We start from the raw sequence: 14,221 nt of genomic DNA, 5'->3' as shown, positions 1-14,221 counted from the left end.
CTGAAGTTGTAAAAGTGGTGGACAGTCGGATAGACTGAAGTTGTAAAAGTGGTGGACAGTCGGATAGACTGAAGTTGTAAAAGTGGTGGACAGTCAGGATAGACTGAAGTTGTAAAAGTGGTGGACAGTCGGATAGACTGAAGTTGTAAAAGTGGTGGACAGTCGGATAGACTGAAGTTGTAAAAGTGGTGGACAGTCGGATAGACTGAAGTTGTAAAAGTGGTGGACAGTCGGATAGACTGAAGTTGTAAAAGTGGTGGACAGTCGGATAGACTGAAGTTGTAAAAAAGTGGTGGACAGTCGGATAGACTGAAGTTGTAAAAGTGGTGGACAGTCGGATAGACTGAAGTTGTAAAAGTGGTGGACAGTCGGATAGACTGAAGTTGTAAAAGTGGTGGACAGTCGGATAGACTGAAGTTGTAAAAGTGGTGGACAGTCGGATAGACTGAAGTTGTAAAAGTGGTGGACAGTCAGATAGACTGAAGTTGTAAAAGTGGTGGACAGTCAGATAGACTGAAGTTGTAAAAGTGGTGGACAGTCGGATAGACTGAAGTTGTAAAAGTGGTGGACAGTCGGATAGACTGAAGTTGTAAAAGTGGTGGACAGTCGGATAGACTGAAGTTGTAAAAGTTGTAAAAGTGGTGGACAGTCGGATAGACTGAAGTTGTAAAAGGGTGGACAGTCGGATAGACTGAAGTTGTAAAAGTGGTGGACAGTCGGATAGACTGAAGTTGTAAAAGTGGTGGACAGTCAGGATAGACTGAAGTTGTAAAAGTGGTGGACAGTCGGATAGACTGAAGTTGTAAAAGTGGTGGACAGTCGGATAGACTGAAGTTGTAAAAGTTGGTGGACAGTCGGATAGACTGAAGTTGTAAAAAGTGGTGGACAGTCGGATAGACTGAAGTTGTAAAAGTGGTGGACAGTCGGATAGACTGAAGTTGTAAAAGTGGTGGACAGTCGGATAGACTGAAGTTGTAAAAGTGGTGGACAGATAGACTGAAGTTGATAGATAGACTGAAGTTGTAAAAGTGGTGGACAGTCATATAGACTGAAGTTGTAAAAGTAGACTAGACTGAAGTTGTAAAAGTGGTGGACAGTCGGATAGACTGAAGTTGTAAAAGTGGTGGACAGTCGGATAGACTGAAGTTGTAAAAGTGGTGGACAGTCGGATAGACTGAAGTTGTTAAAGTGGTGGACAAACGGATAGACTGAAGTTGTAAAAAGTGGTGGACAGTCGGATAGACTGAAGTTGTAAAAGTGGTGGACAGTCGGATAGACTGAAGTTGTAAAAGTGGTGGACAGTCGGATAGACTGAAGTTGTAAAGTGGTGGACAGTCGGATAGACTGAAGTTGTAAAAGTGGTGGACAGTCGGATAGACTGAAGTTGTAAAGTGGTGGACAGTCGGATAGACTGAAGTTGTAAAAGTGGTGGACAGTCGGATAGACTGAAGTTGTAAAGTGGTGGACAGTCGGATAGACTGAAGTTGTAAAAGTGGTGGACAGTCGGATAGACTGAAGTTGTAAAAGTGGTGGACAGTCGGATAGACTGAAGTTGTAAAAGTGGTGGACAGTCGGATAGACTGAAGTTGTAAAAGTGGTGGACAGTCGGATAGACTGAAGTTGTAAAAGTAGTGGACAGTCAGATAGACTGAAGTTGTAAAAGTGGTGGACAGTCGGATAGACTGAAGTCTACCGGCTGAAGCAGCACAGTGGTCAGTTGGATGGGACAAGTGGTAATGTGGGAAGTGGTGTACAGTCAGATAGGCTGTAGCAAATAGGTCTATGTGTGGCTGTTCTCAGGTTAAAGCTTTCTGCCCTAATGCTTCTGGATGTAATGTGCATTCTGTGGATATATCATATGTTATATTTGGGATTACACTTTCTCAGTAAAGTACAAATTCCAGTACTTTTGGGGGGTTGAGTCCCATCCGGGATTCGAACCCACACCCTCAGAGTCAGGCACCTAATCGCCAAAAATGGAAGTCGGACAACTGGTAGTCTAGACTGCGGACTTAGTGTACCCCTCTGATAAGCGTTAATTGGCACGTCTCCCAGGGCCGAAAGCTATGAAATACACAACGCCATATTAGAAAGTGGTGAAATGTAACATATGTTATATTTGGGATTACACCTTCTCAGTAAAGTACAAATTCCAGTACTTTTTGTGGGTTGAGTCCCATTCGGGATTCGAACCCACACCCTCAGAGTCAGGCACCTACTCGCCAGCACACAAAGTCAGACGCCTAGACCGTTCAGCCACCGCGGCTTCCACAAAAATGGAAGTCGGACAACTGGTACTCTAAACGGCGGACTTTGTGTACCCCTCTGATAAGAGTTAATTGGCAAGGCTCCCACGGCCGAAAGCTATGAAATGTTAAATTGGCTTTATTCAGTTCATGAATACCAGATACAACATTGCACGCCATGTGCTTGTGCTCGACAGACCATAATCTACCGGAAACAGGTGGCGCTCACAATCTCCCCTTAAAAATTAAAAATATTAACTTGTCAAGTTGGCGTAATAGCATTCACAAATTAAAAATATATCTGTGCACCGATATATACATGTGCAGTGTTAAATATTTGTTGTTGTTGTAATTTTAAAATGTGGAAATATAATTGAAATGAACTGGTTAAAAAAATTTGAAGTTCAAATGTTGAAAGTGCATTCAACCAATGTGTGAGTTAGCACATCATCAGGACTTTGACACAGTTCAGTTCTTTCACTTGTATCTAGGAATGTTTTATTGTCGTTAGGTCCAGGGTTCCATCATGTATCGCTTTCAATAATGGAAATGATGAGGCTCCATTCTTTGTGAAACAGTCTGCAAGTTGATCATTGGTAGGAGACCAATGCACACCAGTAATTTGACCAGTTCCAATGAGTTCTTTGATTCCACTTATCTCAAGACTCAGACGTTTGTCAGACACAAACTTTGTGGACTTGACTGCGTCAAAGAGAGAGTGGTTATCCACAATACACTGTATCGGAAGTCTTGCTTCGTCAGTCTCACCAGTTGTAACCTCTGAATAGAGGGTGCTGAGGAATATTCCGTTATCTATTCCATCTGCCAATGCAAGTGTCTCACCCTCTAACGTGCTTCGCACAACACAGCCTGATTCTCTTTGACTGCTAACACAAAGGAGAGAACTTGCCATCATCTCCCAGCAGCATAACGACATGACGACCTTGTGTTGCCCCATCAGGCAAGTTGCCCAAAGAAGCATCACTAAACACCACTAAACTTCGTCAAATGTATAAATCTCAAAGAAATGCTTTTTGCAAGATTGTCCGAGAGCAGAAGCAAATCACAGAGTGTGTAGGAAAGCCTAGAGATCTCCACAATTTCATGAAATATATTATGGGCAAGACGAAAGAAGTTGTTCTTCCTCAATGTGATAATGTTACACAACTTGGAAATGATTTCAATTCATTCTTTGAGAATAAAATTCTGGATATCAAGAAACTTCTCAGGGAGTATCAACAGCCAGACATGGTGTTCGAGGAAACCTTGTTTGATGGCGTTCCTCTGAGGGAGTTCGCACTTTGTACTCCACAGGATGTTCTGAGTCTCATCAAATCATCCAACAAAACCACTTGTCTGAATGATCCAATGCCAAGCAATCTTGTGGTTGATCATCTCGATCATTTACTTCCAGTTATAACCGACATTATTAATAAAAGTCTTTCATCCGGTGTTTTCCTACATGTTTGAAAGATGCTATTGTTACTCCACTGTTAAAGAATTCCAAACTTGATACCAACATCTCAAGAACTATCGGCCCATTTCAAACTTGACTTTTCTTTCAAAACTTGTGGAGAAAGCTGTTACCAGACAACTGATGAAGCATATCAACCTCCATGACATCCTTGATGACTATCAGTCTGCTTATCGTCCGCAGCATTCAACAGAGACCTTGCTCCTGAGAGTTGTTAATGATCTCAGGTGTCTAGTGGATTCTGGTGACATGGCAATGCTGACTCTTTTAGATCTCAGTGCAGCATTTGATATGGTTGATCATTCCAAGCTTCTGGATATTTTACAGCATCAAGTTGGTACCAGTGGAACAGTGCTCTCTTGGTTTGCATCTTATCTCCATGTCAGGCAGCAGTCTATATATGTCTTGGGACAGTTTTCGGATAAGACAGTGCTCTTGTGTGGAGTCCCACAAGGTTCAGTGTTGGGACCTGTGTTGTTTCTCTTATACGTAAACTGTCTCAAAACCATAACTGACAAGTTTGGGACTCCTCATTTTTCATATGCAGATGATGTTCAACTGATGAATAGATTTAACACTGAATAAATTTCATTTCTGACACCCTACAACAAATTGAAAACTGTACTTCTGCAATTAAGTCATGGATGACCGAAAGAAAACTAAAGTTAAATGACGACAAAACAGAGGTATTATTGGTTGGAAGACAACAGCACATCGACAAGGTAGATGTTGAGCGAGTGATGATTGCTTCTGCCTGTATCTCCCCATCACGACAAGTTAAATATCTTGGAGTACAGCTACAGTCGGACCTTTCCATGTCTGCACAAGTGGATCATCTGTGTAAGACATGCTACTTTCACATTCGTTCCATTGGTACCATCCGAAAATACATCACTAAAGAGAATGCACATATCCTGATCAGATGTCTTGTGTCTTCTCGTCTAGACTACTGCAATAGCCTTCTCACTGGAATATCCAAAGAACACATGAAAAAACTCCAGAAAGTGCAGAATACAGCCGCTAGAATTATATCTTTGAGTTCTAAATATGATCATATAGCCCCCGTGATAAAGTGTTTGCACTGGCTTCCTGTTCAATACCAAGTTGACTTCAAAGTTCTGTGTACAGTCTTAGAGTGTCTCAACAACCTTGCCCCTACATATCTCTCATCTCTCCTAACCCAGTATGTGCCTTCCAGAACTCTACGTTCCCAGGATAAACAGCTCCTCAAAGTACCTCAAGCTCGGCTCACCTCTTTTGGAAAGAGGAGTTTTCAGCATGTCACGCCTCTCTTATGGAACTCTCTACCGCTCCAAATCAAACACGCCCCGACCCTGGACTCTTTTAAGAAGGCCCTAAAGACATTCCTTTTTACTAAAGCCTATAATTGACATTTTCCCATAATTAGTGATATTTAGACTTCACTGGTCCCTTGGCTTATTAGGAGAATATGTTTAAAGGGAAAGGATAGCATTTTAAGAGAATTTTGTGGTAAGATGAAAGTCAAATGTATACTGAAGAGTTTATCTGGGTAATCTGGGTCAAACTTTGAAATATCACAGAAAAAGGAACATATAACTTTAGCCCAACTACTAACTATACATATAACACATCTGATTATATCTTTAACAAAAATGCCTCAGTCATGGCCTACATTGAAAGTGAGATTTGAAAGTCTTAGCAAATTCAGGTGTCATGATCAGTGTGAAGTCTCAACTTAATTGGTCCAGTTGGTTGTAAGCACATGATATTTACAGATGTTGATGACAAGCAGGCAGTAAAGTCAAGTGAGTTCAAAATGACTTTACGACAGGTGAGATAAGTTTCTATTCTAAGAGTCAGGTTAAGAGAACCAGTTGTACCGTGTTTATATTTTGCTAAACTTACGTCATTGACAGATTACAGTTGAAAATTAAAACAACAATGTCTTTATTGTTTTACCTAAATGCCTATATGTTCACAATCCAATGCTACATACCGCCATACATGAACATACAGAATAGGCCCATTTGCATACAGTAGTGACTGAGATAAACAGATGTAATTCAATTCATTAAAATTTAGCACCAGACAAGAAGAACTAAAGTACTGTCGGAAATAGAAAAAAACTGTATTTTCTCATTTATATCTACAATTTATGTAGTTGATATGTGAAAGTGCGAAATATCTGTTAAACTAACTTCGGCCTAACTACAGTCTTAGTGGTAGGGACATAGGAAACGGAGAAAAGGACTTTACTGAGGGGAAATTAGAGCAGAAATGAGCAAGACTTATTTGGAACAGACCATGGCTTTATGCAAATTAATGTGCGACGATATTGTATTACAAAGGACACTTTTAAAATGCCCAATTTGAAATTAGACGTAGATTCATTATAAACGATAGCTGACGTAAAAAATAATAACTTTTATGCTGAAACTATTAAGGATGTAGCTTCCATGGAGTCTCACTGCCACTATATAAAGAAACAGATAGGAGGGGTTGTCACAAAAGCAAAAACCTGGGGTCGGGCTGGGGGATAGGTGAGGTGAGGTGAAATTGGGTTTTACGTCGTGCTTGAGATAATTTCGCTCATATGACGACGTGCATGCGTGTGTATGTGTATGTGCGGCTGCTTGTACTAGCCCAGACTGAAGCTGGTTTTATAGTGCTAGCCCACTGAGATACCATGCCGCAGTGAAGCATGAATACCCCACTCAGACACATTATACTGACTCCGAGCCGACCAGTCCTTGTTGTGCCCATTAATGCCGAGCGCCAGGCAGGGACCAACAAGTACCATATTTTAACGTCTTTTTGGTATGACGCGGTCGGGGATCGAACCCGCGACCTTCCGCTCTCCGGCGGACGCTCTAACCACTACACCACGGAGGCGGTCGCTGGGGGATAGAGATATCAGCTAAGATAAGATCATCCTTTAGGGCAATTATACTGGGGAGGTACACGGCACGTCATAACAATTTACAAATAATATCCAGTCATGTCGATTTTCGGGTGGTCATGCCACCAATATACTACGATGCGTTTCTATGGTTTTCGGGTATCATACTCTTTTACATATCTCAACATAAACTTTATGAAAGAAAGACACGTAAGATGTTAATCAATAGATGAGACATAGTCAACACACATGAAAAAGCACAAAATATCTTTGAGACGACCCCTTGTGCCTGTAGGCAGCACGTGCATTTCATGCCAAGTGAGTCGACGGTCCGTCTTCATACCTGGCTGAGCGACCTAATTGCCATCTATAGTCTGATCTATTGTTTTCAGCAGCTCTTCGAATTTTTTCTTAGTTTTGACCGATTTTACGAGTAAACATGCTTTTCTGGATATCGTATTACGCATCCCACTGAACGCCCAGTTAGACCGAAGTGGGTTATTTCGACATATGCTATTTGCAATTGTGTAAATTTTAGGGATACAGAGTAACAGCCTAAAACAGTTTTTTTTCTATTTTTGTCAGTACTTTAGTCAAGAGGGATTCCCTACAAGAGAAGGGAGGTAACTCTGTGTAATCTGCCTGACTACAGTTTTGGTAAACTTACGTCACTGACAGATTACAGTTGAAAATTAAAACAACAATGTCTTTATTGTTTGAACTAAATGCCTATATAGTGAAAAAGAGACATGATAAAGCAATCTGCCATATTAACATGTCAAACATTTTTTAACTCTCAAAAAGCACAATAGTACACCAATATCTTAAAAATCTTAAAGAAAATATTAGGCTTACTCCTATGGTAACAAGAAAATGCTGAAATTCCATAATTATGGTAGAAACACTGATATCAACCATTGAGTACCGACTCTGAAAAGTCTTTTGGTGTTCTGCTGTGTACATAATGTCCATAGAAAACAGACTGTTTTCCATCTCCCGACTTTCATGACAATTTTAGGATCCTGACAATTCAGAATCACCAGTGATGCTCCTGTTGGACGGAACGATTTTGCAGAAAACTGCTTGGAAGAGAGTCCGGCATCTTTTATGGATTGTTCTAGAATCTCTGAAACAGTAGATGCTTGCACAGAGACAAGAAAACACTACTAGTGTCCATTCAGAGAGAGTCTGTCCGACCTATGTAATCCTTCAAGGTCCAACTTGCTGCAATCTGCAGGCTGAACCAAAACCTCAAAACCAGTACGTGAAGTGTCATTTTTTATGACAAAGAAGTTTATAGTCAGAGAACCATCTGCATGAAAAGACAATTGATTCGTTGTAAACTTGTTGCTCTTAGTCAAGCGGGTCTGGGCATCATAATGTACCGATTTCAAGGCGATATCTGATGGGCGCAACCTAGCCACCACAGCTAATAGAGTCACTGCCTTTTGGCGGAGCTGTTTTATTGACAACATTTTGTTATCTGGCCATCATTGGAACAGATCATTCAATGCTGATACTGGCATCACCGTGGAACGCTGCATAGGAACCTCTGTACCAGACTTCACTAGAGCCTTTACTAATCTAGATACATTAGGAGTGTGCACAATGTTCTGAAGATTCATAGTTTCATACAGACAAGGTATAGCCGCACATGCACTTTTCAACTGAGATCTAGGTTTAGGTGATGAATCCGCAACCTTACACAGAAAAGTTGCTAACACAGATGTACTAGTAGGTGGAAAGACACATTTCTCTTCAATGTGATATCTGATCAGCAGCTCGAGTCGTCCACTCAGAACGAATTAACCATTCCCTCCATAGATCTTCCAAGCAAACAGTCTGCATTTTGGATTTGCCAGTGGTTCCGGTTTTGCTAACAGTGGAAGGCAACAACGTCATTGACGAGGAAGCTTTAGAGGTGAGCACATTGATAGTTTCTGAAGACAAGGAAACCATGTCTGGGCTGGCCACCATGGCGCTATCACTGTGGTAAAGGACTTTGTGGACACAACTTTTTGCAGAATGTCTGGTATCAATCTGAACGGAGCGTTGACAAAATTGTTGTGTATATGCCAATCCTTCTGAGCCAGCCTGTCGACTCCTTGAGTGTACGGATCGCATGTTCGACTGTTGTAGACTAGCAGCTGTGTGGTTTGATACGACACAAATTTGTCAACTGTGTGTGGTCCCCACATGTAATCCAGCATGTTGAAGACACGTGGTTGTAACCTCCACTCGTACCAGTCGAATCGGCGGGATAGCATGTCCGCCTCTACATTCTCCACCCCGGGTAGATGGCGAGCCACTAGCATAATGTCTCTGTCTAAGCAGAGCTCCCATATTCTTGTTGCCAGCTCTGTTAACTCCTTGATGGGACCTCCAATGTGATTGAGGTAAGCCATTGTTGTCACATTGTCCGATAGCAATTGAATTTTTCGGCCTGTCAGGTGAATCGAAAATGACTTTAGAGCCCTTAACACAGCAAGCATTTCTCAAAAGTTTATTGACTGAAATGAAGTGTCCACTGTCCATACACCCTGTGCTAAAAAGGCCTTTGAAAACTGCTCCCAAGCCGGTGTTCGAGGCATCCGTTTCGAGCTGTCCGTCGAAAGGTCCTCACAAGCATAGTGGTACCGTTCCAGGAATTCAAGGCGCTTATCCACCATTTCAGATCTGAAAGGCTATCATCAGTCCAAACTAATGTTGATACCCATGTGTGTTTGCTCGCAAGAAGCCTATACACTGACCTAAGCTTAAGTTTTCCTGGAAATATTGCTCTACAGACAGAGATACACTGGCCTGCAAGGCGCGCTAAATGTCTAGCTCTAATGTAAGGGACAGATATCGCTCTCCGTATGTCCTTCTTCAACTTTCTCACCTTGTGATTCCGAACCTTTAGAACAGGCACACCCTTAGGTCCAACAGAATCCACAAAGAATCCAAGAAATTCCTTTCTAATACTAGGACTGAGAGAAGATTTGTCATAATTTATCACCCATCCAAGAAACTCTAACACACAAATTACCTTGTTAGCATGGTCTGAAATAAGCTCCTTCTTAGCTACAATGATAATATCGTCCATGTTCACCAGGAGTCTTATACCTAACCCACGAAGATGTCGAGCAACTGGTCTGAGAGTCTTACAAAAAAAGTCTACGGGCTTACTGATAACTCAAAAGGGAGCAAATTCCACTAATAAAACCATCCATGCCAATGAAACCCAAAGTATTTTCTATCATCACTGTGAATTGGTACATGGTGAAATCCATCCTCTAGATCCAGTGTAACCAAATAGTCATTTGGCTCAATAATGTGTGACAATTTATGTTCATATCTAAATTTTGGTACTGAACAAATAGAGTTCACATATCGCAGATCAACAATTAAGCGCGACTTGTGATTGTGTTTACGAACAACACCTAGAGGATGCACACAATATGGTTTATCAGACACTCTTTGTATAGCTCCAGAAATTGTCAGTCTTGAAATCTCTTCATTGACAAAGTTAATCTGAGAACCTGTCAAACGATGATTGTCTTGAACACTTACAGAAGAAGAGCAATGGAAAGTTAACACCATTCTGAATCCAGGATAATATAAACTCTGGACATCCAAAATTTTGCCATTTCTGGTAACACCTAAGTAGAGCCATTACTGTTCATGATCCACTCGAGGAGTGTTATTGTGAAAAGGTGGTCCGTCCCGGCGACCGTAGGAGAATCTACCCCCTGAACCTTGGTAACCTCGGACATAACTACGCCCTCGGTTGAACCCACTGTTCCGTGGTGGCTTGAATGCAGCCGCAATGGTGGTTGCGTTACGTAGGGTATTCAAGGATTCTTCATTAAATGAACATGTATTTCTCTGCAGTGTCCTGTATATCCTTGTAGTATTGCGGTCAAACTGGCCTTGAACTATCAGAGATGACTGTTCCTCCTGCAGATAACGTATCTGTGCGAGTTGAACTTGATATAGTTTAATCAAAGCGTCCTGTATAATGTTTCTTGCATCAGAAACAAAGGTTTCAATGTTGTTTCACTATAATGCACACACCTTTCTACAACTGCCACATCTTGTTGATCCTCACGTTTAATACCCTGCTTAGAATCAGGCACTTTCAAGTCTGCAGGGAGTTTTACATTGGTTACAGTGTCATGTATTGTTTGATACTCTCCCTGAATATCCAAAGCTGCACTTCATATAAAAGCGGCACCTTGGGCACTATCGTGCTGAATCCCCTCGGTATTTAACTCATCACTTGAAATATCATCTGTTTGGCTAGCACTGTTGCTATGTCTATCTCGCACACATGCGGTAGGGTCAAAGTTCACTGAATCATGCGGACCCGACTGACTATCAACGCTCTCAAAGATATTAGACAAGCATCTAAGAGAACAAACATCATGGTCTAAACGATCTAACCTATGTCTTGTATCACTATTCTGCACTTTCACCTCCTTCAAAGCTTCAAGTATATCATTTAACTTGCAATTTTCTTCATCAGCCTTTTTGGCCATGTTGACAAGATCAACTAGTCAACCTTCCTTGACTAGAGATTCCCTACAAGGGAAGGGAGGTAACTCTGTGTAATCTGCCTGACTACAGTCAAAGCAAGTATATCAGGCAGCCTCCTCAAAGTATGATCTAATAATTACTTGGGAATTATGTCCCATTATTACATCAACCTGAACACCTTTTCCTCTTATCCTCCTTATTTTATACCACTAAGGGTGGTTAAGCTCAAATATAAAGTGAGATATATACTATGGATGTTTCTGCATGAGGGGTAAGCACAAATGTAAGATACATTACCCATCCAGCAGGTGAGCTTCCAGTGGACTGGTCTGCAGGAGGAGGGCCACTGCATGCAACAGGAACGGGATCACAATGAAGGTGAAACACTGCACAAACAAGTGAACGTTCACTTGGCAGAGAGCAGCAGTCAGTTGCTAAAAAACAATCAAATAGCAGTAAGAGAAATGTATATTTTGTCACATGAACCTCAGTGTACCAGGGTCTATTACTAACTGAGAGTGTAAACTCATAACCTTAGCAGTTAGACAGGTTATTACTAAGACTCTGAACACAGATCCATACAAGAACACCATACATCAACCTGATAACAGAACACAGGGCCATACAAGAATACCATACATCAACCTGATGACAGAACACAGGGCCATACAAGAATACCATACACCATCCTGATGACAGAACACACAGCCATACAAGAATACCATACATCAATCTGATGACAGAACACAGAGCCATACAAGAATACCATACATCAACCTGATGACAGAACACAGGGCCATACAAGAATACCATACATCAACCTGATGACAGAACACAGAGCCATACAAGAATACCATACATCAACCTGATGACAGAACACAGGGCCATACAAGAATACCATACATCAATCTGATGACAGAACACAGAGCCATACAAGAATACCATACATCAACCTGATGACAGAACACAGAGCCATACAAGAATAACATTAACACATATAAGAATGCCATTCGCTCATCTGATGACAGAACACAGAGCCATACAAGAATACCACCCCATACATGAATTCCACATCACACAAGAATTCCACTCACTTTGCATGTGACAGAACACATGGCCATACAAGAAGAATACCACACACTTAGATGATGACAGAACACATATCCATTGAAGTATTTATAAAAGGTCAAAAGTTAGATTATTCTAATTGACAGTATTTACGTACCTCAGTTTTCAATGAAAGGCCACTGTTGAAGAATATTATAGAAACTCCAATGTACTTCACAGTTACCTCTGGCTTTAAGAAACCTGGTAAAAGTGAAAAACAGTTTTGTCTGAAATATGTCAATACTCAAAACTAATTTCTGTGAAAGACTGAATGTTGTTTCATCCCGTAGTAACCTAAAACCTAAAACCAATCTGTAGAGACCATGCCAACCAGTGGCTGTAAGCATGAAATACAAACAAGCATTTCTTCTTGTATTGTAAGACATCTAAAACCTTAGAAATGAGATAAAATGCCATTTTGTTTCATCAACTATTCAATTTTCCTTCAAATTATTATTTTGTTTTCCCATAATCATTTCAATTTCATTTTGTCCTCATAAAATATGTTTTTGTCCATTTGAAATTGGTCAGAAACATAATACAACCATTTTCAAATTACTTAAATTACTATCTACAGCTCCACTCAGTGTAGTGTTTGTGCAGTCCTTGATTCACCAACAGGTTATCGGCTCCAAAGTCTTATATATACATATGTAACAGTATTTTTCCTAATTGACTGGAAAATACTCAGATGTTTTATGAATTAACCTGGAGTTTTAAGAAAAGTAAACCATTAATAATTTGACCTTCAGGAACATTGACCAAACAGGGAGGTCACTAACACATATATCAAGACCAGTCTTGAGAGATTGTAAAATGTTTTAGTAAATTCCATACTATGAAAACCCCCGAAAGGTATCTTTGTACACAAGCATTTCTATGCCATATTTATACTGAGCAATCTTAGCCTTCAATGTCGTCTAATCATGAGTCAGAAATATGAAACATCTATTATTTATTGCCTGATTATACAGGATTGAATGGTGGTTTCTAACATCCTGTTGGATAGCTAACAGTTGTTTATTGGTACCTAATACGTCAAAACCCTTCAAACTTAGGCACTATGAACATTGTAGAATATTAAATTCAGAAAGATTTCAAGGTCATAAGCAAATTATGGTCAATTTCAACTGTATTATTTCTATATTTGCGTCCCTTTTCCCACTTGTGACATCATCAGGTGACCCATTCATATTATCTTCCAGTGTGTCAGTGACGTCACTTCCACCCCTGAAGTCATTTATTGTGGCATGGATTGTCACCTCCAGGCATGATGTTAACTGCTCTGCCCTTCTCTCAGTTGATAATTAAGGTATAAAGGTTAACTTGCCTTCCAAAGCTGTAGCTGCCGGAATTCTGCCCCAAACAACTCCACTTCTTACTAGAAGGGAGACTACTGCTGGAGACTCCAGGGAGTTAAGCTTGAATATCATGGAAGTGGAAGTTACTGAACAAAGAGTGGGACTTGCATTGGCAGCCAGGGACCACTTGTTCAATGGAGACCAGGCTTCAAGATACTAGGCAGGTTGACATAGCCCTCTCTTTGTGTGTTGTTAATGATCCCAACAAAGGAGTACTAGATAGTGTACAGGTAGATATTTCTGTGTGACTATCTGCAAACATGGTTTTCAAGCATGCCGCATGTGACATGTTATGTTACACACAGTCTTACAGAACATGAGCTGTGTCCTGGTTCCATTTATGATTTGTCACTGCCAAATATTACCCAAGATCAGGTTGATCTACAGCTATACTCAGTGCAGAGTTTGTGCAGTCCGTGATTCACTAACAGGTTATCGGCTCCAAAGTCTGTGAAATATTCGACAGTGATAAAACTCCAAACCTCTGTGTGACAGGAGCAGGCAGCTGCGACACTTTAGCTGCTTGGGCTAGTAATAATAATAATAATAATAAGTGTTCTTGTATAGCGCACAAATCAAACTGCAAGGCAATTTCTCTAGGCGCTAAAAGATAGAGTGATCTGAAGAAAGGATT

General features: G+C 40.7%; 1 protein-coding gene across 1 annotated transcript in view; it reads right to left on the bottom strand.

The window, feature by feature from the left end:
* Positions 1–14,221, bottom strand: part of LOC124285523 (sodium/bile acid cotransporter 7-B-like) — a 71,779-nt gene that overhangs the window by 40,555 nt on the left and 17,003 nt on the right. Inside the window, exons 2-3 of the mRNA XM_046721762.1 lie at positions 12,345–12,427; positions 11,417–11,553 (exon numbers count right to left, since the gene is read on the bottom strand). Of these exons, the coding sequence (XP_046577718.1) occupies positions 11,417–11,553; positions 12,345–12,427 (220 nt within the window). The remainder of the gene's footprint in view (positions 1–11,416; positions 11,554–12,344; positions 12,428–14,221) is intronic.

Source organism: Haliotis rubra, unplaced genomic scaffold (assembly GCF_003918875.1).
Source record: "Haliotis rubra isolate DU_JTF1 unplaced genomic scaffold, ASM391887v1 Scf361, whole genome shotgun sequence".
Classification (NCBI taxonomy): Eukaryota; Metazoa; Mollusca; class Gastropoda; order Lepetellida; family Haliotidae; genus Haliotis; species Haliotis rubra.
Note: the sequence above shows the minus strand (reverse complement) of the source record. Positions and strands in the feature narration are given on the sequence as shown.